The sequence below is a fragment of the Orbicella franksi genome, chromosome 11 (assembly GCF_964199315.1).
Source record: "Orbicella franksi chromosome 11, jaOrbFran1.1, whole genome shotgun sequence".
NCBI lineage: Eukaryota > Metazoa > Cnidaria > Anthozoa > Scleractinia > Merulinidae > Orbicella > Orbicella franksi.
The window spans coordinates 5782284-5809755 of record NC_138155.1 but is presented as its reverse complement, the minus strand read 5'-3'; the positions used below and the strand labels follow the sequence as shown (position 1 = coordinate 5809755).

Genomic DNA, 27472 nt, shown 5'->3' with positions numbered 1-27472 from the left:
CCGGTCGATTAATAAGCTCAGTTTTACAAAATCATTAGTTGTTGCTGCGTGTCGCCCACAAGTATTCTTATTTAAAAAAAAAGATTTATAAACAATTGTAGTCTCATAAACCGGAGATGAATGTTGGCCTGATGGGCCACCATGTTTGAAGGCAGACTTTCCCGAATCTCTAAAGCAAACACGCTAAGCTCTAGGGATTTAAATCTAACCCAGCTAGTTATTCTACTGTGTTTTTCGGTGTCGGAGTTTATTAATTTGCATTTGGTCATTATTGTCTCAATGCAACGGCAATTGAGAGCCTGGAACAGAAACTCTTTCGTTTCTTACAAGAAAGCTAAGTTTTGCGCCAAATTGTTACGGAAACCACTGCTGGGGTTGAGAGAGTGAATAAAAAGGGAAAAGTACCTTTCTTCGTAGTAATAATGAAGGCAGATATATGTTGGTTGTTAATGATAAAGAACTAGAGGATAGAAATGATTCTGATGTTTCTACAATACGCTAAGAATTGCGTAACATGGAAGTTTCTCTAGACACACGTGCTACGTAATACCAATACGAGTTGTGATCAGATTAATAAGATACAGCTTTATTGTCATCCGCAGGCGTTCACAGCCACCTTACACTGGAAAAGTTAAGACGGCACTGAACTACCTCTGGAGAATGTTTTTAAAGTTTGTTTGATGATTGATGATGATGATTACTTGATGATTGATTGTTGACGGACACACTCAAAAAGTAAACAAGGCAAATTACCTGCGCTACTGGCGTTACCACAGTAACGAAGATCGCAATAAGGCGGCTTTTGTAACTCATACACGAAGAAAGCTCCACAGTTCCTGACTCTTATGTTGTTACTCCAGTAACAGCAGTTGGTTGACCCGTACCGGTTATAATCCCAGGAATCATAACAGACTTTACGAGTGACCACACCTTCAGCAACTGTCGGGTGTGTGTCATTAAGCCAACCTGGATGTTGAGTACCGCAGTAATTCGTGGGAACACATTTGTCCGCCATCTGATCTCCAGCAGCTCCCTGGAAACGATACCAACCTGGTACCAGGTCATCCCTATCGCATCTATAACTGCTGGCGTTGATCACTATTTGTCCTTGAGCGCGGTCTGCTTCACTCAGGATTGTGTAATTTTTACATCCATCTACTGTAAATAAGGACACATCGATCAGCTGACTACAGTAAAGGAGAAAACTGCATTTCTTAACTGAACTGTAGTGACAAGTAACTAAAACAAAATGAGTCATGAGTGCAAATGAGAAAAACGAACATGTTGGATTGTTGACATTGGTCAATACCTTTTTTCTGAACACTGTCTGCTTCGCTCAGAACTGTGTGGTTTTTACACCCAGTTTACAGAGCCGGCCTTGCATCAAAGTCCCGGACTATGCCCGGAGCAGGGATTGACGCTCTTGGAATTAAGTGACACACCATGAATTTGAACATAATGCGTTATAATGCCTTAAAATAATTTGAATTTGCCCTCTCTCCCAAATAAGTAAGTGTACTTATAAATGTCTCGCCCGTATAGGATCGAGCCTCTCTACAAAACGATCCACTCTTGGCTTGAATCCTAACTTGATCGAAAGAAATCTCGCAGGCATTGAACTCCAGTAAAATTAAATTTCGTTCGTTGAGCATGTCAAATAAATTTCTTGAAAACAGTATAAAATATTAGATTGATATTTCACTCTGCTCATTAGGATGTTCTTCCAAAGTGAAAATGATGCGCATTATTTTTGCGTGAAGCAAATTTTCTAAGTTAACTGTACGTAAAAAAAATTGTATCATTTTTAACTTAGACTTCTTGTTTAGCCACTAAATTCTCACTTCTCTACAAAGAAGAATAATAATACGCGTGCATCACGGTCACGTGAACGGTAACCGACGTCAAAATAAATGAATCTCAAAATTTAGTATGAGGCAAAGCCCCATCCAAGTATCACTAGAATTTTTTTGATTATTGATTTATTCTCTACAATCAATGTTTACAATGAGGTGTTTTAATTGAGTAACTATGTAATAAGTATTGAATGAAATGATTGCCTCGCGCTGGCTTCGCAGGCAGTTTTTCTTTCGCGTGTGTTGAGAAATAGAGAGGTTCTGTAAGCTTTACATTTTCTGAGCTTTGGGTAGATTTTGATGAGACGTGCTTCGTACCGTACCGTGCGTACTCTCGCGAGCAGTGTGTACTGGAAGTAACGTTTATTGGCTATTAGTTGGCGTGTTGATCAATGTCATCAGTCATAAACCTTTTCAAGCCACCGGTAGAGGCAATCGTGGTTGGTTAGGTTAGTTGAACTGCAATAAAATTGTCTTTTTGATCGAATAGCCATATTAAAATTTCTCTTTTTCCGGTGGAAACAAGTCGACAGTATTAAGTAACCGGCTAAACTTAAAGTAGTTGTAAACATTCATCGATTTAAGAAATAGAAAGCATGTACCGTGTTTCTATCCAGTTATAGAAACACGAGTGGAAGTTCGAGAGAAAAAGTGCTGAACGAGAAATGTTGTGGGAACACGAGCTGCAGTGTTTCCACAGCTTTTTCGAGTGCTCCCAAACTTTCACGAGTGTTTCTATAAATTGATAGAAACACGGAGAACATGTACGAGTGTACTTTGTACTGCCAATATTTAGTACAAAATAAGTTCCATCTCGGTATCTCAGTTGTAGTTTGATCGTGACGAAATCTCATCAGCAGACGAAAGCGGTCGATTAATAAACTCAGTTTTACAAAAGCATTAGTTGTTGCTGCGTGCTGCCCACAAGTATTCTCATTTAAAAAAAAAGATTTATAAATAATTGTAGTCTTATAAACCGGAGATGAATGTCGGCCTGACAGGCCACTATGTTTGCGGGCAGAATTTCCCGAATCTCTAAAGCAAACACGCTAAGCTCTAGGGATTTGAATTTAACCCAGCTAGTTATTCTACTGTGTTTTTCGGTGTCGGAGTTTATTAATTTGCATTTGGTCATTATTGTCTCAATGCAATGACAATTGAGAGCCTGGAACAGAAACAATTTTCGCTTTCTCGCAAGAAAGGTAAGTTTTGCGCCAAATTGTTACGGAAACCACTGCTGGGGTTGAGAGAGTGAATAAAAAGGGAAAAGTACCTTTCTTCGTAGTAATAATGAAGGCAGATATATGTTGGTTGTTAATGATAAAGAACTAGAGGATAGAATGTTAATTTATGCCATGTCTGACAACTCTGTTGCTTGATGTATCCGCCATTTTGTAAAGGTCAACTTCGTTAAGGTGAGTGTTTAAACTACTAGACATCTATCAGTCACTTAATTATCCCACATATGAATATATTTTATAAACATTTTAGTTTTGTGTACTCTTTATGAATGAATCAGTTTTAAAAACTTTGTTTGGATTGCAAAATAGCATGGTAAAGACGACAGAGCTGAGGCACAACATGAGATGTTAAGGAAAACATAATCTAGAGTACAAACAAACAAGGAAAACAGTCCATTTCTGTCGTGGCAAACAATAGCTGGAAATATCTTTAACCTTCTTCATAAAACTCTAGTGTTTTTTAAAACTTGCTCTCCTTTATGCAAAAAAACTCTGCTTCTACGTTTTTTCAGATAGTTCACCTTTTATCTATTTAGAACTTCAATTGTACTTTGTGTTATAAGAAATCAAATCAGCTCGCAAGAAATCTTTTTTAAACTGTTTTAGAAATCAGCCTTTCAGTTCGATCTAAATTTTGAAATACTCGATCTATTACTGAGTGCTAAATTACTAACATCTATAACGTATATGAAATCGTTGACATCATTTACGCTATTGTTTCAGAGTGAATAATAGATTTATTTAAATTTTCCATCTACTAAGCTTGCTTTTGCCATTCAGATTGAATGGAAAAGGACAAACGCCAGTGCATAATACACTATGCCGCATGTGATAAGGAGGAAGAACATCTTGTGTCCCCAAAGGACATCAGCTCTTGGTTGGCTTTGCTGGAAACAGCCAAAGATCGAAATCATCAGGCAGTTTTGGATGTCGCCAAAACAGCCGACGAAAATCACATACCACAAAACATCGGATACCACCGATAATGTAGAAGCCTGTTTACTATATATGAAAAGAGACTTAGAAGAGTCAGTTGACGAAGAATCCAATCCCATAAAAAGGCAGTATAGGAGACCATCCACCGAAGGGAGAGTATACAATCCTGTAGGCATCTTCTGTAATAAGGTTAAATTCATGAAAAATCCAGAGTCAAGGGGGAAACTCATCCAGGCTGTACAACTGAGGACAGATACGACACTCCGTCATTGTGCAATATTAAACAATGATGCAAGAATTCTTGCCATAACTAGCAGAGACATAGTGGCCGCAGAAGCCCACTACCACGCTTCATGCTATAAAAGTTACACTAACATTAAAACCAAAGACCGTGATCATGTAGGTGATAAAGAAGTGGAGAATTCGTCACGTGCACAGGTAACCGACATGCTATCACACGTAGCTGATATAGAAGCATTCGTACAACTTTTTCATTACATCAGAAAAGAAGTAATTCCACATAAGAAGGTGGTACCAGTTGTCCAGCTTACCGAGAAAATAGAAGCGTTCATGTCCAGCAAGGGTGTAGCTCTTAAAACTACCACAAAGAAGAACATCCGTTGAAGGCTTGAATCAGAACTGGGCAATTCTATCCATATCTTCCCAAATGATTCCGGAAAGTTGCCGTTAGTTCCTGATAGCTTATCGTTTAGGGATGTTCCTTGCTAATGACAATCTCAGTAAAGAGCTAGCAATCTGGAAGGTGAAGCTAACTGATGCCAACAAGATAACAGACCAAGCGTCATCACAGATTCGGGAAGTCATAAGAGGAGATATGAAACCTACTTCCTGGCCTTGCTACCCATCTGATCTGTCAAATGCCATGGAAATGCTTACCCAGCTGCATCGTTTTCTAGTTGGACTTCAAACTGGAAATTCTCAGAATGAGAATCCATCAGAGAGAGTGTCAAATCTCATCCAGTCATTTGGTCAAGACTTAATATACGCTGTCACATGCGGTCAGCATAAGCCTCCCAAGCCTTCCTTATGCTGTCAAAACATTAACTGGAAGCACAGAGATAATCAGGATACTTAGCAAGTCTGGCCACGGGATGTCATATACTCAGCGTGAGGAAAACGACACCGCTTTGTGTCCACAAAAGCGGCATCAGGTCTGGATGAAAGAGTATCCTTTTCCGTCGCCATTAAGCCACACCTCTTCACAAACCTCGCCTGGGACAACATAGCCAGAATTGAAGAGATCTTGTCAGGAGAAGGAACATCCCACCATGTCAACGGAATCGCTGTACAGCCTAGAGTCTTTAGTCCTTACCCACCGCCGAAAGACCTACCACGCATGGACTAAAGGAAACAGAGGACTTGAGCACAGATCATCAACCCCAACTTGATGTATATGTCTCCCGACAATAAATGCTCCAGCAACAGAATTAGCAACAGTGATTGAGATCCTTAACCACTCAGAGGAAATCAGGAAGAAACTTGATCTATCATAAATTGTCGTTGTCGTTGATCAAGCACTTTACACAAAAGCAGCGGAAATTGCATGGAAGCAAGACCAGTTTTCGAACATTGTTTTTCGAATTGGAACATTTCACATGATTTGCATGGCATTGGCTATCCTGGGGAAACGATTTGGAGATAGCGGTTTGAAGGCCATCTTCATTGAATCACAAATAGTTGCTGAGGGCTCCATAAGTGGTGTCATTGATGCAAAGCATTACAACCGTAGCGGGCGGGCACACAAGTACCTCTATAAAGCACTGATGAGGTGAGCATGGACTGAGTTCACAAGAAAGCTTAAGAGCAGTGATTCTAATCTTCGCATCACGGTGGCGTCTTTTCTTGTGCAGGTGGATACACTGGCTAATAATTTGAAGGAAGAGAGCCTAGACCAGCTGCTTCGATGCCCAGTCCTGCTCAAGTGATGACTATGTGGAGAGAGTTCCTGAATCATCTTCGTCAAAATAACGGTGAACTTTCAGCATTCTGGATGTCATATGTGGATGTGGTAGACGAAATAGTTCTTGGCCTGTTGCGGACATCTCGTGAAGGTGACTGGGATTTACATCTCCATTCCATACGCATGATGATTCCTTGGTGTTTCGCCTATGACAAGGTGAACTATTCACGACACCTGACTCCTTACTTTGCTCAGATGACAAATCTCGGTGACAAAAAGCCTGAAGTACATAAGGCATTCAAGGAAGGCAGTTTTTCCGTTCAGTTAGCCAGCAATCCCTTTAAGAGGATTCCAGTTGACCAGACAACTGAGGTCACAGTGAACAAAGATAACCAGAATCCTGGTGGAACCACACGTTTAAGCTTAAAACCAGCAACTGTTCAGCGCTACTACCTCACAGCAGAATACCGAAGTGCATTTCTGATTAGGATTTCAACAGCAAAGAAAGCCCTCAGAGAGATTGCTACAGACCTGAAAACCGCACACGCGGTTGGTGAAAGATTAAAGAAGAGAGGATGGAGAAGACTGCACAAATCAGGAAATTCCATGACCCTCTGAAGACCAACAACCTGACGACATTCAGCGACATGAACAAGAAGAAACAGGTGCGAACCAACGACCGATCGATTATTTTGAAAGCAGACAGGTCCTTGTTTGGAAGAACCATAGTTAGTGCACAAGGACGAAGCTTGCAGATGGATACCATCCTTTACCATCCTCTTGGACCACTTCCCTGGGCCTTGTCAACTCCAGATGGCCTTCTGAGAAAGACCAACAAGGTCTCCCAGGCAGCACTGTTACAGAAAAATGTGCAGGTCTCTGAGGATGTCCCTGTAAATTCTGCTGCAGTTATTGATGGCATGTCTCTGGTGCAAAGGCCAAAGGGAGATCAACTGACCTGTGGTGATCGATGTCGCTATGACAGTCCTGTCTATGGCAATGAAAGAAGGGGTGTGGTGTAACAGAATAGACGTCGTATTTCACACCTACAAGGAGCAATCTATTAAGAACAGTGAGCGGCAACTGCAAGGTGAAGAGGCAGGACACCAGCTTGTTAAACATCACTAACACACAGATAGTTAGGCAGTGGAGAAATTTCTTGACAAGAGTGAGCAGTAAGACGAGTCTTATCACCTTCATCGTCAATGAGTGGAGAAAGGAAGCATCCAAACAGAAGTTGGAGGAGAAACTGCTGTATGCCAAAGAATTTGTAAGTATGCTTATAGATGTTTCGCCCGTATAGAATCGAGCCTCTCTACAACACGATACACTCTTGGCTTGAATCCTGACTTGATCGAAAGAAATCTCGCAGGCAGTGAACTAAAAATTAAAATTAATAAAATTAATTTTCGCTCGTTAGGCATGTCAAATAAATTACTTGAAAAGGGTATAAAATATATATATGTTATTGGCCGGCGGGGAGGTCCTTATAGCGAAAAACTGTGACCGAGGTCTTGAAAATACTGCCCGGGCAGCATTTTCAAACCCGAGGTCACAGTTTTACACTATACGGACCGACACTAAGCCGGTCACTAACATGTTTATCTTTTTTTCTTGCGGTAAATTGGCATAAAAGTGGGTTTGTTTACGCAGCTTTGTCACTGAATTGGCTTACGCGCCGTCTACAGACTCTACAAACCATTGGTAAAAAATCTAACGAGCGAACGCGCGAATAACTCAGATAGAAGACAAGAAAGATGTATTAGAGAACAGATTTATACCGAACTTCTTTATGTTAGTTGCATTTAGCTCTCCATTTAAGTTTTCTAGAAGTGTTTTTCCGGTGTGAAATTTCGTGCGAAGTTTGAAGTTGTAATACAAAAACAATTTCTGTCAGTCGTTGCGAATCACTCGAAATCAGACTTTACCGTAATTGTGTGGCAGATAGCCAGGAAATTCCTGAGGTGTATTCCACAGATATTCTCTCAAATACGGCAACGATCGGAGAAGTAAACTCAACTGAAATTGATTCATTTTCTACTTAAAATTGTACAGAGAGAGACAGAGGATTACGCGCCATTACAGCGCCGAGCTACAAACAGCCAAACAAACTCTCACCACTTCAAAAAACTCAATTGAATTTACTTACAGTGACTTTCCTTGCCATTTAAAGGTGAATAGAGATAAACTTGCGTTCATTAATCGTCTAAGGAAGTGTAAAAAGGGCAAAAGATGACGATTACCGCTAATTCGTTCACGAAAATAGATCAACTTGACGGATTCCGCCTGCTCTGGCAGTCCGGATGAGAAAATTCCGCCCACTCCAGGAACCAATCAGATTACAGGATTTGGTGAATTCCGCCCGCTAACGAGCCGAGAAAAAGATAAAAGATAAATATTTCACTCTTCTCATAAGCATGAGGAGAGTGGAAGTTTGGGAGAAAGAGTGTAGAACGAGAAATGTTGTGGGAACACGAGCCGCAGTGTTTCCACCGCTTTTTCGAGTTCTCCCAAACTTTCACGAGTGTTTCTATAACTCGATAGAAACAAGGAGAACATGTAGGAGCGTACTTTGTACTACCAATATTTAGTGTCAAATAAGTTCCATCTTTGTATCTCAGTTGTAGTTCGATCCTGACGAAATCTCACCAGCAGACGAAACCGGTCGATTAATAAACTCAGTTGTACAAGATCGTTAGTTGTTGCTGCGTGCTGCCCAGAAGTATTCTTATTTTAAAAAAAGATCTATAAATAATTGTAGTCTAATGAACCGGAGATGAACGTCGGCCTGATGGGCCACCATGTTTGCACGCAGACTTTCCCGAATCTCTAAAGCAAACACGCTAAGCTCTGGAAATTTGAATTTAACCCAACTAGTTATTCTAATGTGTTTTTAGGTGTCGGAGTTTATTAATTTGCATTTGGCCATTATTGTTTCAATGCAACGACAATTGAGAGCTTGGAACAGAAACGCTTTTCGCTCTCTTACAAGAAAGCTAAGTTTTGCGCCAAATTGTCATGGAAACGGCTGTTGGGGATGAGAGAGTGAATAAAAAGGGAAAAGTACCTTTTTTCGTAGTAATAATAAAGGCAGATATATGTTGGTTGTTCATGATAAAGAACTAGAGGATAGAAATGATTCTGATATTTCTACAAATACGCTACGAATTCCTTAACATGGTATGTAATACCAATACGAGTTGTGATCAGATTAATAAGGTACTGCTTTATCGTCATCCGCAGACGTTCAGAGCCACCTTACACTCGAAAAGTTAAGATGGCACTGAACTACCTCTGGAGATGTTTTTAAACTTTGTTTAATGATTGATGATGATGATTGCTTCATGACTGATTGTTGGCTGACACACTTTCAAAAGCAAACAAGGCAACTTACCTACGCCACTGGCGTTACCACAATAACGAAGATCGCAAACAGGCGGCTCTTGTAACTCATATACGAAGAAAGCTCCACAGTTCCTGACTCTTACATTGTTACTCCAGTAACAGCAGTTGCTTGACCCGAACCAGTTATAATCCCAGTAATGATAACAGACTTTACGAGTGACCACACCTTCAGCAACTGTCGGGTGTGTGCCATAGAGCCATCCTGGATGCTGAGTACCGCAGTAATTCGTGAGAACACATTTGTCCGCCATCTGATTTCCGGCAGCTCCTTGGAAACGATGCCAACCTGGTACCAGGTCATCCCTATCGCATCTATATTTGCTGATAACTATTTGTCCTTGAGCACGGTCTGCTTCACTCAGGATCTTGTAATTGTTACACCCATCCACTGTAAGTAAGGACACATCAGTTGACTACAGTAGACGACAAAACTGCATTTCTTAACGAACAGTAGTGACAAATAACAAGAACAAAATGAGTCATGAGTGAAAATGACAAAAGTGCTTATCTTGGATCGCTGGCATTGTTCAATACGTTTCGTTGAGCACGGTTTGCTTCACTCAGATTTTTGTAATTTTTACACTCAGTTTACAGAGCCAACCTCGCATCAAAATCCCGGATTATGCCTGGGACCGGGGTTGGCGCTATCGGAATTAAGTGACTCACTATGAGGAAATTTTACTATATCCAATTTGACAAAGCGCGTTTTAATGCTTTAAAAGAAATTTTATGTGCCGAAATAAATATGCAAATTAACTTATAAATGTTTCGTCCGGGTAGGATCGAGCCTCTCCACAACACGATACACTCTTGGCTTGAATCCTGACTTTATCAAAAGAAATCTGGCAGGCAATGAACTCCAGTAATATTACCTTTCTTTCGTTGAGAATGTCATGTAAATTACGTGAAAAGAATGTAAAATGTTAAACAGATATTTCACCCTTCTTATGAGCATGTTGCCCCAAAATGAAAATGATGCGCATGATTTTGTGTGAGGCAAATTTTCCAAGTTTACTGCACGCAAAAAAAATGTTTCCTTTTAAATCTGAGCAGTCTTGTTTAGCTAGTTAGGGTTAGCTACTTAACTCTCGCTTCTGTACAAATAAGAATAATGATACGCGTGCATTTCACTTTTGTCATTTTAATCATTTTGTTTAGAGAACACGGCAGTGGTTTTCTTTTCCTTTTCATTCGAAAAAATTGGGTCTGCTTCCGTGGAACATTCTTGAACGGTGCATAAGAAAGTCGACGTTCTACAGAGTTAAAAGCTTCCTCCGTTTCGTTGTAAACGTTCAAATATCAAATGTATGCTGAATTTACCGCAAAACTTCCACCTCCCAGTATTTGGTGATGAAACATGCTTTGTACCTCGCGTACACTCACGAACGATTTCACGATTGTAGTGTGTTAATTGTGCCAGAAGTAGTGTTCATTGGCTACTAGTGGCCATGCTAATCAATGCAAGTCAGTCAAAGTGGTAGACATTTTCCGAAGGGAATGTCTCATGCGTAGTTTTTCGAGCGGACTGTAAAGGGAAGCTTGGAAAAAAACTCACTTGATCGCAGATTAGTCGGATTGTGAATAAAATTATCCTTTCGTCAAATCTAAATGTACAAATCACATTTCCCCTTTTCTCGGTAGAAACTAGTCGACAGAATTAGGCACTTGAACTTACCGCAGTTGTAACCATTCACTCATAATTGTTACTACCAATTACAGAAGAGGTTGTTGTTAATTTCACTGTTGAGGCAGCCGTTGGCTCGACGCTGAGTTGTACAGAGCGCAACGTCGTAGACATGAACGATGCTGCACCGGACGATCCCGGTGTAGCTGCACTGGGAGATGCCTGTACCGCAATTGATGATCCGTTAGGCGATCCCACGATTATTGTTGGGCCGGGCGATACCATAGATGTTACAACACTGTAAAATCCTTCAGTTGTTGTCATTGCACCGGATACCTCCACAGCTGATGTTACGGTGACATTTACTACCATGCTGGAGGATAGCGCTTCGGAGCTCTTGGCTAAAAAATGTGCGATTGAAAAAACAAGACTTCTGGCATCAGAGGAATAAATAATTGAAAATCTCTTTGACAGGAAAACGCATGATGAAGCATTTCCGGTATTATCCCTGGTGAGGTAAATGGACGACCATGCATTCTAACACAGAACATTAATCATTTGTCGACAAAGCATGAAATCAAAAAAATGCATGGAAAAAAATATAAGATATCATAACGCTCGGATTTTCCGCCATAAATACTTAGATTACAGGCAGTCCACCTTATTCCTTAGTTCATGAAACGAGAAGCGAAAAAGGAGCACCCTCCTCCCCGCCCCCTCCTCGGCCCCATCCCCAGAAAAAATACTATATTAAAAAAACGGCAGTTCTCGGCCACGGCCACCTGGAATTCTTTTGTTTGATTTTCATTTTGTAAGAGACTTTGCTTCCATTATCACGTTGACTAAAAAAAAGATGATCCGAGTAATTTTGTATCAGTGATTCTGATCCGAATCATTCCAAAGGAACGCATCCTTTGTCTTTTGTATTGACGGTGGTTAAATACTGATAAAATGAGTGGCAGCTGCGACATAAGAATCAAAAGAAGCTAATAAATAATACCTTTTCAACACGAGACACCCTCTGCAAACATAATACTTCGAATTGGATTCCAGGGATGCCAAGAGGGAAAGAAGAAGACATTTGAAACAAATAAAGGATAAACAGACCCTTGGTATTACAGGATTAGATCAGGAGCCATAATCGGGGACGGAGACCGTAAGCGTGCGCCATTTCAAGTATTGGGGTTGTCCCCATGATATCTAGGGGTTATTGGCCAAGTGTGAGGTCAAGATGGCTGGATATTGGCCAAGTTCTTTTTTTGCGAGTTTATGGACCTCGACTCCGTCTCGGTCAATAAACTCGCAAAAAATGAACGAGGCCAATATCCAGCCATCTTGACCGAACAAGCTTGGTCAATAAAGGATTTATTATATGGCTTTCGGGGAAATTTTTCTTGCGGGACACGGCGGGTAGTCCCGAGCGGGAAAGATAGCTCCATCTTGCCCGCTCGGGTAGCCAATCAAAGCGCAGGATTTGATTCATCTTGCCCGCTCGCGGAGCTTGCCATATAATAAGGGACAATAATTCTATTTTTAGAACAAATTGCGCCATCACCTGCGGCACACGCGCGTACATGCTGCGAGGATTTTTGCGGATATCGCGCGGGGGAAATGGCGTCCGAAATTCCCAAAATTTTTCATGTTTTTGGCCCACAACTGAACGCGTTTACGTCTGTTGGAATTTTGCTTAGGTATTTTCGTCGTAAGCTGCTCCAGTTTGAGTGAAGTAAGACAGTGTCGAATTTAGGTATGTTCCGCTGTAAGCTTATATATATCGCTGACCAAGTTGTGTTCCGACGGATGCTTCTTTTGCATGAGCTGTACATTACTCCACTTTAAATTTCACATATGTTGAAGATTAACAGCTTTTCCATTACACAGCAAAAAAACTAGCTGGATATATTAAGATATAGCAGAGCTTCAGGACTTCATAGTTTCCTAGCTCCTCTTGCCACACGCTTGCGAGGAATTTACCAGTCTATCGCGACCGAAAACTATACAAAGTAATTGCTAGTTTGAGTTTCGTTTGAATTGTAAGCAACGCTTGATGTTTCATCAAGGCCCAATAACTTTACGTCCGTAGATACTGCTCAGTTTTATTCGTGTAAAGTCCAGTAAATTCTCTGTTGTCGATGAATGAGAGCGCCCGCCGATGCGTGTTTTGCACAGTCAGTAAACATGACAAATTGTAATTCCGCCGCACTTTCGTGTGAAAGCGTACATGGAACTCAAACAATAACTCTATAGTTTTTAAATATGTTTAAGATTGATAAATGTTTGAGAACATATTAAAAGCTAAGCTGAAAATATGCGAATAAAGCAGAAATAATCAGCAAAGTTACGATGACGCTTTCTTTAATCAACTTCGAATAACGATTTCGATTTTTTTGATCGAGTTATCAAAACTCCTTGTCTATTTTCATTTTCGCAATGTAAAACTTCACTATGCTTATTTTGAAGAAACACACATAATGTTAGTAGCCTTTTTTGCGTTCGTGAAAATTGTTGCAGCATCTCAGCACAAAATATAACGAAAAAAAATCTTTGTCAAGATTTGTTCACAATTGAAAACACCGACTCGGACTTGAAAGTGCACGAGCTGCACTATGCAAATGAGCCAATTGTACGCGTCAGACTTTCCTTTCCGGCAAAATCTTTTGCAAACTCACCAAACAAGCAGAAACAATAAGAGACCATCAAAACAGGTTTTGGTTATGATTAACCATTGTCTGAGAAACTCACAAATTAACTCGATACCAGAGTAGAGAGTTTTCTTGCTATATTCTTAAGTCAGAACAAACGCAAAAACATACGAGTAAGCTTACAACTAGCGTGAGCAGATCTTATTATTCATTCTCAGCGCGAGATTGAAGTCTTGTTTTCGACCCTGAAAAACCCACCTTTTCCGTTAGTTCAGAGCATAAAACTACATATAAGCGCCCTGTTTCGTATTCCCTGCCTTATTCTCTGCCATCGCCGTGAAAAATACGCAAGAGAATCTCTCAACTCTCACCATTTGATCACGCAACGTGACAACATGCACGCGAAAGCCCCCGACATGTGCGTGAATCCGCGCGGATATATGACGTCAGGATGGCGCAATTTGTTCTAAAAATAGAAAAATTGTCCCATATCATAGGTGCGCGCGAATCCCGAGACTTACGGTCTCCGTCCCCGATTATGGCTCCTGATTAGATATAATGGGAAGTTCAGATACGCGAGGTATTTTGTTATGCAGGGAAGAGAGAGAATGGAAAATGTTTGACAATGAAAATGTCTTGAAGTAAATTTTATCAGAAATAGCTCGCGTTGAAATGCCCAAGTTTCTGTTGAAAACATAAAAAGAGTATATACTCAACGATGGCCTAAGGTTTTTCCCCAACTCTTCTCTTCTTGGTAAAACGTATACATTTTCTAAACGAGTTATACGTTGTCACAGCATCTAGTTGTCTTATACTGCGTTTAGATATGTTTACACTAGGCCGATACCATGCTCCTCACTAAGCCCCCCACGACTTGCCGCCAAAACAAAAGCACTCGCGCGCGAAATCCCTCTAGCTACGTAGGTCAGTCTGATATGCAGAATAATCAAGGCTATATAAGTGCTATCACCCGAAGCTAAAAGCCTCTGAGTCTGATATCACTTAACAAAACCATGATTATTGTGGATATTACGAAAACCCAAATTCAATAATTGTTCGAGAGAACTTTGAACATTAAGCTGTGATTAGAAACAATTTAGTCTGAAAGCTGCCTGGAGACTTTATTCGATGCTAAAACTTCCTGGGATATTTGGGTATTTTCGGAGTCAACTTTGTTCAACGTTATTTTTATGTTCCGTATTTCAAAGTTGTTTGGCATCGCTCCACAGATCATAAAATATTATCTAGACCTCAATGTATTATTATGTTCTCAATTACTTGGAATGACTCCAGAGGTCTTGCAATGACCTTACTTGATTCAAGCCGTCAAAAGGTGTCTGGTAATCTTTTTCAATTAATCCTTTTCTCATAAAATTATTCCTTAATAGCCGGTGAGGGAATGGTTATGGAACCCGACCAGGTCGCTTTTTTGGCTATGGTTTACTTCCGATTGGGATCCCAACTAACCAACAGAAACGTTTCGGTTAATGAAAACAAAGCAGAAGACTATGCACAGTCGTGGACCTTCCAACATAAATCTTGTCATCTTTGTTTGTTCCTTTGCCTGGGCTTTATAAACATTTCCCTCTATTAACAATGCACTGTCGGAATAGCCATTAGAGAGGCATTGTTGTCACTGATTCAATTAACACTTGGTCAATCTACGAACCCGAACAGATTTCCGGCTGTTGTTTAAGCCCTTGTTAAACGACAGCCGGTCGGAAATCTGTCCGCCGGCTTCCTTAGCAGAGGGAAGAGATGTTAAACTGCAATGGGACAGCAGTCCCACGATAGGATTAAAGCGGTTTACAACTATGGTTTGCTATTAAAAAGCAGATGAAATATCCGTAGATTTGAATAAATAACATTATTTCCCCTTTCCAAGCGACCAAAAATCAGTATCTCCTAGGCATAAACATCCGATTTCGCAAAATGCTAGGAATCACCAATTCGTAAAAGTGCTTGATGAATATTTCCGAGTTTGGCAATATAAGAAGGATTACCAGAGATGAATTTGAAAAATTTAATCCAACTTTCTCACGGGTGCGCCTTTGGCGACTCGACTCTGTCATTCAAAACACTGGAAAAAGGACCATCCATATCCCGCTTTCATCCCCCATGTTTAGGAAATGTTCTGTCGTTAAACAAAGGGCTGTTCTATCATAGCACATAGGCAGTGTGCAGTCTGTTTCGAAGTCGGGTAGGGATTATTAGGTGAGACTGCAGAGAGTACAGGTATGGAAATCAAATTGATATAACATGATACGAACAGGAAGACACATCACATTCCTTCTCGATCTTGGTTAAGAGAACCACCAAATCCAGCTTACCTGAAGGAGATATTGTAGAAGCCTTTATGATGTTGTCATAACTGGATAGCTTTAAAATATAAACTGTGTATAGGAGCACAAAACGAACTCTTCTGTATGCGCCCATCGTTGCTTTGGAATGTTTACTATGTAATGTAAACTGGGATGAAGTCCGAAGACTTATAGATCAAGTGTAGGCTATGAGAGAAGAATGGGGAGAAGTAGAGGGAAAGGTATTTTTAGAACGACTGTACCGTGACTTAGGTCATAGAGGTTGACTAAACATCATGCAAGCCACGTCATTCAGTGCTGAAACGACGGTGCCTCTGCAAACGTCTGAGAATACCTGCAAATAAAGTTGCTGTAGTAGTATAGTAGACATCTAGCATTCATTCGCAACATTCGCATTCAGATGTCCTTTCAGTGTTTTCAGTTAGAAATGATACTGTGCTAACCCTCGCGTAAAAACCAAGCGCTTCAAGAACCTCCGGGCAGAAATTTTCCACTATGATTTTAATACCCAAAAATATAAGAACCTGTTTAGCCAAACGAGATCGAGCAGGTTCTTATATGTGGGTTACAGTTAAATTATGAACTGTTGTTATAGAGACAACACTACATATACATTTGGTAATCACTTGTTTTATGCTTATCGTAATACACTTGTGAATAAATTCTATATATTTAAGGACCAAACTCAAGGTTACTATTTTTCTGGTAATTAAAAACTATATCTCCTTCACAGAAAGTAAGACTCAAATAAAGAACTTAATTAGCCTACATTGCCAATAATTTCCCCAAAATAAAAAAAACCTATTTTGCCAGAGTTAAAAAAAAACATAGGTTGTTACACGCGGGTTTTTACTGCAATCATTTTCTGAGGGTCTGGATGGGATGCTGGAAAATCAGTTATCAGTTAAAGTTTCGGTGATTTCTCAGCTATCGGTAAATTTTTGCAGATTTTAGATCTGACCTGTCAGCTAGAAATCGAGTCATTTCCCAGCTGACAGTTAAGAGTGTTACCAATTCTCAGTTACCGGTCAAACCTCAGACTCCCTTATTGTCATCACCAGAGGATTAGACGGACACTCGATCAACTTCAATCCTGGTCTTGAATTGCCATGGTACCAATTACGATAACAGCATTGTGGTTCGCATCTTCCCTTACTTGTGTAGTAGGAGATTTTTCCCTGCTAAAGAATTGAGCGAGAGGTGAGCGAGAGGTGGCCTGCTTCTAACCAAGATCTTTATATCAAGTGGTTCAGGACTTCGCTCAAGGAGCAAGTCATTTTATTTGTGGCCTTTTCTCATGCAGTTACATGCAGAACTCCAAGATTGTACTAAAAGGCTATTTGTCATATATGGTCTGCAGCCAATAGCATTTGAACAGTTCAACCTAGTTTACATAGTTAAAAGAATAATTCTCAAGTGTCGCATTTTCACAACATTAACTCTGAGGGCTTGGTTCTAACAGCAGGTTGCAAACAGCTGTGTGATTGGCTTTACGATCTCAACATCGAGATTCTTCCTAATCAGAGAGATATCTATGTTTTACTAATAAATGTCCCGTGACATTTGCTTGTTACCAAGTACGGCCATTTCGACTCCAACCAAACTGGACTGGATGCCAATGACGTCCCCAAGTTCCCCGAAGAAGTTGACTGAAGATGCATTCAGATTAGTGCTCGGTAAACAGCTGAAGTTTCGTATGTCCTGCAAGTAACTTAAGAATAAAATCAGTACCTGTACAGCTAAACAAGCGTGAAAATGCGTGAAAATGCGTGAAAATGCGTGAAAATGCGTGAAAATGGAAGAAGACGAAAACGAAGAAGAAGAGCAGGAAGAAGAGGAAGGAGAAGAAGAAGAACAACAACAACAATGTCAAAGCATAAAGAACTTAATTAACTATGAAGATCATGTCTTATTCAATGTGGAATATGCATCTTCTAAACTCCAACTAAACATTCGGGATCTTTACAGACAGAACATTTCTTGATATCAAAGATGACGACAGCTCAGTGTGACACTCCAGCGACACTTTACGAGGAAGAAAAATTGATACTCTGTAAAATCAGAAAAATGACAAGAGTCAGTACATTGGCACAAAGCTTGTCATAAACAGAAGACACCTATTGTTACAGAGTACGGAAATATGCACTCTGCAAGACCAGAAAAATAACGAGAGTCAATCGATCCACACAAAGCTTGTCATAAACAGAAGATACCTGTTGTTATAGAGTAAGGAAATATACATTCTGCAAAACCAAGGAAATAGCAAGAGAGTCAATACATTGGAACAAAGCTAGTTATAAAAAGGAGAAACCAGTTTATCAGTTTCAGTGATTTGTATTCTTTACACTGGGGACGCATTAATCCGTCCAGATGGATCATGCGTCTGCTGTTTTATGCGTCTACGACGAACTAAGCATCGGTTCGAGCTGCACAAGAAAAGAAAATAGTTAGCCCTGACGCCGAATTATCTGTCCTCTGCCTGACTTCAGTGCTGCAGACACGTTAAAACCTCCGGACGCATAATTCGTCTGATGCTCGTCTTTTACATCCAGACGGATGACCCGTCGCGGCCAAGACGCACTAAGGCAGATAGCTCGTCTTGACGTGTAATCGCTCTTGTGTCTGTATTTATACTGAGACGTATTACCAGACTGTACGCGCTAAAACTCTCGCCCAAGTCCGTCTAGACGGAATGTGTCTCAAGTATAACAAAGAACCAACAACAGTGAATGTATCGCTAGTGGGCCTCATCTCGAAGTACGCTAGCTGCGAAATAGAGATCCATTGACGATATTATTTAAAGCGACGATCATATATTGATCTTTCTGCGATAAGATATCTCTATACGATCTGCTATCGATTGATCCATGCATCTGTAGAATGCACAAGATCAAGCGCGTAGCCTCAGAGGCAACGATTGAAGATCGACTTTTGCGATCTTGCAATCGAGGCGAACAAGATGGCTGATTGGCGATGTTGCATCCATTGATTAATGATCCAAGATCGCCAAACAACACGAGATGAATTGTTTTGTGCATTAAGCAACGGGTTGGCACCGAAACTTCACAAGTAGAGAGTAATCAAATTTCGAAAGAGATTACCGACTAATCAAAGTGTGAAATGAATAGCACAGTTTCTTTTAATACAACGAGAAAAAATAAAAGACCAATGACAGATACAGGCTAAAACAATGCGGTATTATGGAGTCGAACGAATGTCGAGTCACGGCCGCATTAATAGGTTGATATGAAAATGTGTAAGAAGGTCAAATTTAAAAGCGTGTAATAATTTTTACCCGGGCTCCGTTTAATACTTGCCTTAATTAAGGCCTAAAAATTACCGCACAGATATTCCATTCTCTTCCAATATATTTAATAATTAGGTTATGAGCTCTAGATTTCTATCACGCTTATTATTTTAGTATAAATCTAGCAGTCGTTCAAAACTTTATCTAAATCCTCTTCACAAACACCTCAAAACGCAAAAACAAACAAGCGCCGCCATTTTGTTAACAAACGCACACTGCTGAGCTACTCGCTATCAACTTAACAAATAGATTCCATGTTGCCGTGCGTCTGTTCAGTAATAGATCACAGATGACGTCAAAATGTGGTAAGAACAAAAAAGTGGCACACGAGGCGATAGCCGAGTGTGTCACTGATGTTCTTACCACATTTTGACGTCTTCTGTGATCTATTACTGAACAGACGCACGGCAACATGGAATCTATTTGTTTTATATAATAAGGAAACAAACTACTACCGATAAAGCTTGTTATTATTTCAAAATCTTTCAACATAACTCGAAAGCCGGCCTTTGCCCACTTTGGCGAACACGAAAAAAGCCATTTGACGTAATCTATTGTCTATACAAATTGAAGCAATCTCATTGGTTGCTATGCGTAGCAAAGAATTGTGATTGGTCCGGGAAAATCACGCCACTGTCAAACTTGACTCAGGCGTCGCTTCTCGTGGAATGAAAACTTACAGCGAAAGCAGAATTGAACTGCGAAATCTACAAATCTCAAAGAAAATGCTGGATAATTCAAGTCACTTTTTGTCATCAGAGCAGCCCTGTGAGCCGAAAAGCTTGGATGTTGTCTCGAATATTGCAGGAGTTGGAAAACTACGCTCGGAAAACTTGCGGCTGCGGTCAACCTGGAGGCCATTCGATTCGAGTTTTGAATGAAAGGAGCGTTAGTGATGGTGGAAATTTGTGTCCTCTGTTGTTGGTGATTCTCAAATCAGTTTGAAATAGTGTCGGAGACACCTTTTAGCTGCGATACAGTTGGCCGTGAGCTGTAGTGAGCTATACTTGGCTCGCTGCTGTGCCCTGAAACGGACTGGAACATTCGCATCGGAAAGCAAGGTTATGTGTTTATTTTAACTGATTTTAAGAAGTGGTTTTGATGTTTCATTCCAGACAATCACTGTGTCAACAATTATTTTGAGACTGAGAAAAGTTCAATGTTTTAAATAAATTAATCTCATAAACATTTTGTTTATTGGGTTTGTTAAATTCGAGACAAAGCAATGGTTCTCGGCTTACCAAGACTAATTTTGTGTTTGGTTTAGTCTCGCTCGACTGCCGACTGAGACTGCTCGAGTATTTTTTCTGAGTCATTGTCTAAAACAGAAACGGCTTTATCTTTCTTCTTCCTGCTAGACTATGCTTCTGGTACCTGTTCAATGCCTGGACAAGACTTTCTTGTACCTTATCTTTTGCCCAGTCATGTAAAATATTATCTAAATTCTTAAAACTTTCCGCCATTTTAAAACACAGAGGGAAAAACTTTGAAATGATGACGTCAATCGTGCGTCTGTCCTCTAATAGATCATAGGCGAGAACCAATCAAAATGGGAGAATAACTTGGGTTATTATATAAAACAGAATAGATCATAGTGAAACCAATCAGAACGGCGTTCGAGATAGAACGCATACAAATATAAAGTACTTACTAGAATGATTTGCTCATGACTGTCGTTTACAGTTGCAGCTGACCGAAGTTATTTCTACACCAATCCGAAGGCAGCCGCAAAGAAAAAATAAGTGATCAGATTTGGGGAAGCTCAGGAGAACGTGTAACCGGTAAAAACCTTTGCATTATATTACCGCTGTAACGAATGCTGTCAAACACGATACGTTAAATGCAATCTTTGTTACGATTGAGCCACTACGATCTAGGACTCGAGAAAAATTGCATGTTAATGACTGGTGGAGAAAAGAAAACCTTGGCGCTGATTGGTTAACCAGGCTGCATTAGTGTTATTCAATACAAAACTAAAAGTAGACACAAAAAGTAATTTTAAATTTGCAGGCACTGGAAGATTGCTTCGTATTCCACAAATCTCTAATAATGCATTAGACACATGACTTGATATTACTGATAAACCGCTTCTATGCGGAATACCTCTGCAGGCGAGGTCAGTTCCACTCCAAGTTCCATTTTCTGTACATCCTCTAACCACTGAACCTTTCGCTTCAAATCCTTCCTTACAAGAAAACCTGCACACGGTGTTGTATAACATCTCTGTTGTATTGCATCCTAATAGCTCGCCATTAGACGGTGGTGATAAGGTCGGGCACGTGACAGCTAAATGGGTAGTAAATCAATGGTTTACACAACAATTTCTGCATAGTTACATCGTGTTGGTGTCATGAAAGAACGTCAGAAAAGAAAGTGAGTAACGTGGCCGTCGTCAAGGTGATTGGGCCTCACGCAACCACGAAAGCGACGGTAACAAAAATGAAAGTGAATTAAATATGAATTAATATATTTTACTTACGAATCTCGCAATAATCTAAATTGATGAAATTTACAGCTATTGCCGTGAAAACTAAATCTTCCACTAAACAGAGCGGTTTTCAACTGAGTGTCGTAAAACCAAAATGTAACCAGTCACAAAGGATACAGTCCAGGAATCGATCAAAACATAAAAAAAGGGTTGGACCACTTGACTTTTGAGGGAAGGTGGGTGATCTTGTAGAAACAATATGTTGCAAGCATAATTGTACAAAAACATTTATGCAGACGGCCCTGCAAAAAAGAGTCACGCACCTCAAGTGAGTTGAAAAAAGTATGTTATATGGAGATATGAATATCATGCATACACACGTCTCGAGAAAAAAAAATTTCTTAGTGCATGAAAGGGTTTAAAAATATTCGTGCCTGTTCACCTACCCCCACCCCCCGGCTGAAAAGTCAAATGGAACACCCTTAATTACAAATTCATGTATCTGACGCAATTCCTGGGAAAGAGTGTTTTGGTGAGTCACGAGTGGTTTTGGTTTCCACTTCTGATTTAAGCCAATCGTGAAGCTCGATCGTAGTAATGCTAAACCAAGAACTTTTCGACACTCAAGTAAAATCCGCTCTAAGTAAACGAATTCTTTAATACAAACGAAACGGTAAATACTTGTACAGACGGGGTTGGTTCCACTCCATGTTCCATTTTCTGTACATCTTCTGATCATCGAGCCCGACGCCTCAGATCCTTCATTACAAGAAAATCTGCACACGGTGTTGTACAACATCTCTGTTGTATTGCATCCCAATAGCTCCCCATTGGTTGGTGTTGATAGCGTCGGACACGTGACAACTAAATAGAAAACACATGTAAATGAATGATTAATTAATTGCATGATTGGCGAGTCACATCGTGTTGTTGCCGCCAAACAATGTCAGGAAACAAAGTGCAACACAGCCACTGTCAAGATGATCTGTAGTGACCTTAAAGTCGATTAAAAATGAATAAACATTTTACTTACGACGAAGCTCGGAAAAATCTAATGTAAGTTTATCTAACGCATCTATTGCTGAAAAATCTCTACAGAGTTTATTTACTTTTTTGCTATGCAGGCAGAGGCTCTTTGAGCTTCCTAGAAAGAATGTATTCTGGCAGGATGATCAGACATAAAGCTAGCTCTTCTTCGAAAAGACTGGTGCCCATCAAACACATCGTGAACAGAAGACCACCTGCCCCCGGAAAAACTCCCATAAAGACCTCAAGTTTAACCACACCTCGTCCTGCCCGTACTCAAAAAGAAATCCACAACGATCTATTACACATTCTCCACGTCCTACACATGGAAATACACATATCTGAATGGTCGTCTCATTGTTGCTTATTCGCTGATAAATCTTGATTACGCGCATTTTTGCATTTTGCATTGCAAAATTGCTTTGGAATTTTAGCTTAAAAAGTCTTCAATTGCAGGCTTTAAACTACTCTCTTGTGATAGTCTATACTTAAACAATTACACTATTAGTCCTCGTTTTAAATGAGTAATAGTGCACCCGCCCGCTTCTCTTTGAGCATCGCAATTAGAAAACTTGGGGTAGTAGTCTATTTGTTAGTTATTTCATCCTCCCTTGCACGTATTTTGGCAAGAAAACTCTCCTCCACTCCAAAGTCCATTCTGCTGGCATCTTCGTTCGTTAGCTTTATAGCCGTCAATGCACGAGAATCTACAGATAGTGTCGTTTGGATACTCTGATGAATTCCCAGTGCAACCATATCGCACGCTATTGAGGGGTGAAAGCAGTGAAGGGCAAGTGACGACTTAAGAAAACAAGACAATAATTAAAAAGAGCCAATGGGCCTTTTGCAACAAATGGTCACGTGGTAGAGAATCCGCAATAGGTCATTTTCGTATTCTCGATATTAGACTGGAACTAGCTTGCAATGGAGGCTCATGCGGGGGGAACATCATTAAAAAGAGATGAATGTCATTTGCATTTGAAAAGACTCCCAGCATTAGTCTCAGTTGCTAGGTAGCTCCAGTCCAGTACCGAAAATACGAAAATGGTGTATTCTGAATGTCAAAACGTGGCTTAGGCGGGATGGAGAATGAGAGTGAAAATTGAATGTAGCTTGTCATAAAAAATGCTAGCTTTTATACCGTATGACCGAATTTGTAAAAGATCCATTTCTTTGCACTTTGTTAACTGATGGAACAAGGCATGCACTTTCGACTATCGAAGCTATTTAGTCAGAGTCAAAGAAATATAGACTGACTGATGTTTTAAACAATTAAGTAATCCTCAAGAAACAATTAAACCCTAAGGGTGGCACTTATTTTGTGGACAGAAGATCATAGCAATCAGAATTTGCGCAATTATCGCAGAGTTTTAGGAACATACTCTGACAAATGAAGTCTTGTCCAGTCCAAGTTCCATTGTGTTGACATTTCCTTGCTTGAGACCCAGACCCTACATAGCCATCATTACACGAGAACTGACAGACAGTATCATAATACATTGTTGCATTCCATCGACATCCAAGTCTTGTACCATTGGACGGTGCAGACAACGCTGGGCACGTGACCACTGCAATGTGAAATGATATAGTATTTAGTAATTATAATCTTCGTGGAAGGCGCGGTGGCCTCATGGTTACTACGTTGGTCCCTGGATCGAGCGGTCCGGGCTCGAGCCCAGGCCGGGGAAATTATGTTGTGTTATTGGGCTAGACACTTAACTCTGAAAGCGCCTCTCTCCACCCAGGTGTATAAATGGGTACCGGCGAACTTAATTCTGGGGGTATCCCCGCGATGGACTAGAATACCAGCCGGGGAGAGTAGAAATATTTTTAGTAGCTTCGTACTACGACAACCAGGATTAGCTCCGGTCCCATTGGCCACCTGGCTTGTATACAGACTTCATTAAAATCTTCATTGAATACATACTTTGACAAGTGAAGTCTTGTCCGCTCCAAGTTCCATTGTGCTGACATCTCCTTGCTTGAGACCCAGACCCTATATAGCCATCATTACACGAGAACTGACAGACAGTATCATAATACATTGTTGCATTCCATGGACATCCAAGTCTCGTACCATTGGACGGTGCAGGCAACGCTGGACACGTGACCACTTGAAAAAGATATAACATATATTGATAATAAAAAAATGCAAAGAAAATTATGCAATGCTATGTATAACACGAGAGTTGTGTATAAAACGTGAGAAGCTGATGTTAAAAACTCGCAACGTTTTGACTAGACTCGAAATAAGGCATTCCTCTACTAAGTAGTAATTAAAATCGTCAGTGAAATGCGTACTTTGGCAAGTGAAGTCTTGTCCACTCCAAGTTCCATTGTGTTGACATCTCCTTACTTGAGACCCAGACCCTATATAGCCATCATTACACGAGAACTGACAGACAGTATCATAATACATTGTTGCATTCCATGGACATCCAAGTCTTGTACCATTGGACGGTGCAGGCAGCGCTGGACACGTGTTCACTGCAGTATGAAATTATAATAAGAAGCAAGTTATACTACAACACGAAAGTTTAAAAAGTCTCGCATTGGGTCAATAATGATAAGGCCTTCTTTTTAAATATGCAGCCGCGTGGCAACTTTTATGTAAAGATATTTGTTATATTTTTCCCGCTACAGCGGGCCCATTCATTAGCTAGTTCATGGTCACATGACATCTAACAATGAAACTGTTTCCATCAAAGTGCCATGAGCGGGTAACATTGCGAAAACTATGACGTCAAACGGGAAACAGTTCACTGTGACCCGCGAATGTTGACCGCTGTAGCACGTCATTTGTCAATGAAGTGATTATTTGTTTTCCACCAGTTTGACCTATTTGCTTTGCTGTATAACAAATCCCTTGATGACTTGAGATTCTTGGGAAACAAAATTCATTGTTCCCCTCGGGACCAGTCATTAAGTGCTAACTCTATAACTGTATTGGGAGAATTCGCATAAGTCTATAAGTTGTTTAGTTTTCGAGTTTACCTTCACATCTGGGTATTGTATTGTTCCACTCTCCAGGATGTTGGTTGCCAGGAGCAACACATGTGACTGTTGACGAGCCATTCAAACGATAGCCAATTGTACAGGAAAAGTTACATTGTGCTTCATAATGATTATCACAGCTACTCATGCGCAGTGGACCTCCTGGGTTTACCGTCAGAGACGTGCATTTGATAACTGGTAAGGAAAAATGGAAAGAGCTTAAAACTTTTATTTCTCGTAAGAATAATTTTGGTACATATAGAAATTTAAGAATGCTGATATATTTATTCATTATAATATACGTTTTGGTAATCTCCTTCTAACAATGAATCAAATATCAACCGCCTGTACTCTTTTAAATGTTATTTCATAAATCGTTCTGCAATATATAACATGCTCTCCCTAGTTGATGACGACGTTGATTCTCATCCGCCTATGTTCTTGACAGCGCACCGCTATTATATTGAGAATATGGATACCAATCACTCTTGGTAAATCAAGAGTTGATTATGATGGATTCCCTATATTGTCTGTGAAAAGAACTATTTGAAAACTTGGTCATAAAGAGTTTAAGTGGATTTTTATGTAGATAACGAAATCTCTTTTTACTTTTCTTGTTGTTGGACGAAACATAAAGAGCTGACAAGCAACTCACTAGATTATTTACAATAGACTGTTCTTGTCTCGAGATTTTGGTACCACAACAAGTTACTATCTTGAAGAGGTTAAGTGTACTTTTAGACAGCAAAAGCTCTCTTTTATGGATATAACATAAAAAGCTGACAAGCTACGCCATGATGTATTAATTGCGGTAATCTCTTCTTGGCACGAGATTTTTTTACCAGAACAAGTCACTGGCCTTTCGCTCATATTCGGTCCATAAACTTATGATATCTGCTGTTTTGGCTCTATCATCGATAGTCAGGAGATGTAGTCATTACTTAAATCCTTATTGCAATATGTTTTACATACTTTGGCAGGTGAAGTCTTGTCCACTCCAAGTTCCATCGTGTTGACATCTCCTTGCTTGAGACCCAGACCCTATATAGCCATCATTACACGAGAACTGACAGACTGTATCATTGTACGTTGTTGCATTCTCTGGGCATCCAAATTTTATTCCATTGGATGGAACAGTAAGCGCGTGACAAGTGTACGCTGCAGTGCGAAAAAAGAGCACAAAGATAATTTAAAAGAACAGTTGACCCTGCCGTGAGTAAAAGCAACTATGCATTTGGTAAAGTGTCCGAAAAAAATCGCTCTTTTTTGGAGGAGACAAGGAATTTATAAATGCTGTAAGAGAGCTAAATTTGCGATGTACAGTTTTCTATGATACACTGTTCGTTGTAATTTTAAGATTTAGGACTGTTTATTGTTTATTTATTGATATAGTTAGAATGTTAGTCGTTAATTGATCATGCAATTTTTTTTTTTTGAAACTTTTTTTTATATATTTTTCTCGGCATGACTGTATTGCTAGGGGCCTAATCAGCCTCATCAACCCGAGTTGAAATAAAGTTACTTACTTACTTACTTGCTTGCTTGCCTACTTACATACTTACTTACTTACTTACTCACTTACTACTTGTTTTCGTTACCAAAGGCTTAGTATCCATGTCGTGTCACTTAGGATTTGAATAAGTCATTTTCGAGTTTCCTTTTACCTCTGTATCAAAACGTGGCTATGTGCAAAACCATTCATGCGCAAATGTGTGTGGCCTACAGGTTTTGCATAAGAACTCGTTTTGAAATGGAGGCAAAAGGAAACTAGGAA

The 27472-nt window shown here is 40.1% G+C and overlaps 1 protein-coding gene and 1 pseudogene across 1 annotated transcript in view; one reads left to right on the top strand and one right to left on the bottom strand.

Annotated features, from left to right (window-relative positions):
* The window catches only part of LOC145502325 (uncharacterized), a 119818-nt gene that overhangs the window by 20007 nt on the left and 72339 nt on the right, over positions 1 to 27472 (bottom strand). Inside the window, 10 exon segments of the mRNA XM_081481588.1 lie at positions 754 to 1158; positions 9346 to 9744; positions 11067 to 11381; positions 21354 to 21536; positions 22360 to 22542; positions 24087 to 24272; positions 24632 to 24817; positions 25006 to 25191; positions 25699 to 25893; positions 26671 to 26856. Coding sequence (XP_081337714.1) covers positions 754 to 1158; positions 9346 to 9744; positions 11067 to 11381; positions 21354 to 21536; positions 22360 to 22542; positions 24087 to 24272; positions 24632 to 24817; positions 25006 to 25191; positions 25699 to 25893; positions 26671 to 26856 — 2424 coding nt within the window.
* On the top strand, positions 5976 to 7225 carry LOC145503287 (uncharacterized; annotated as a pseudogene).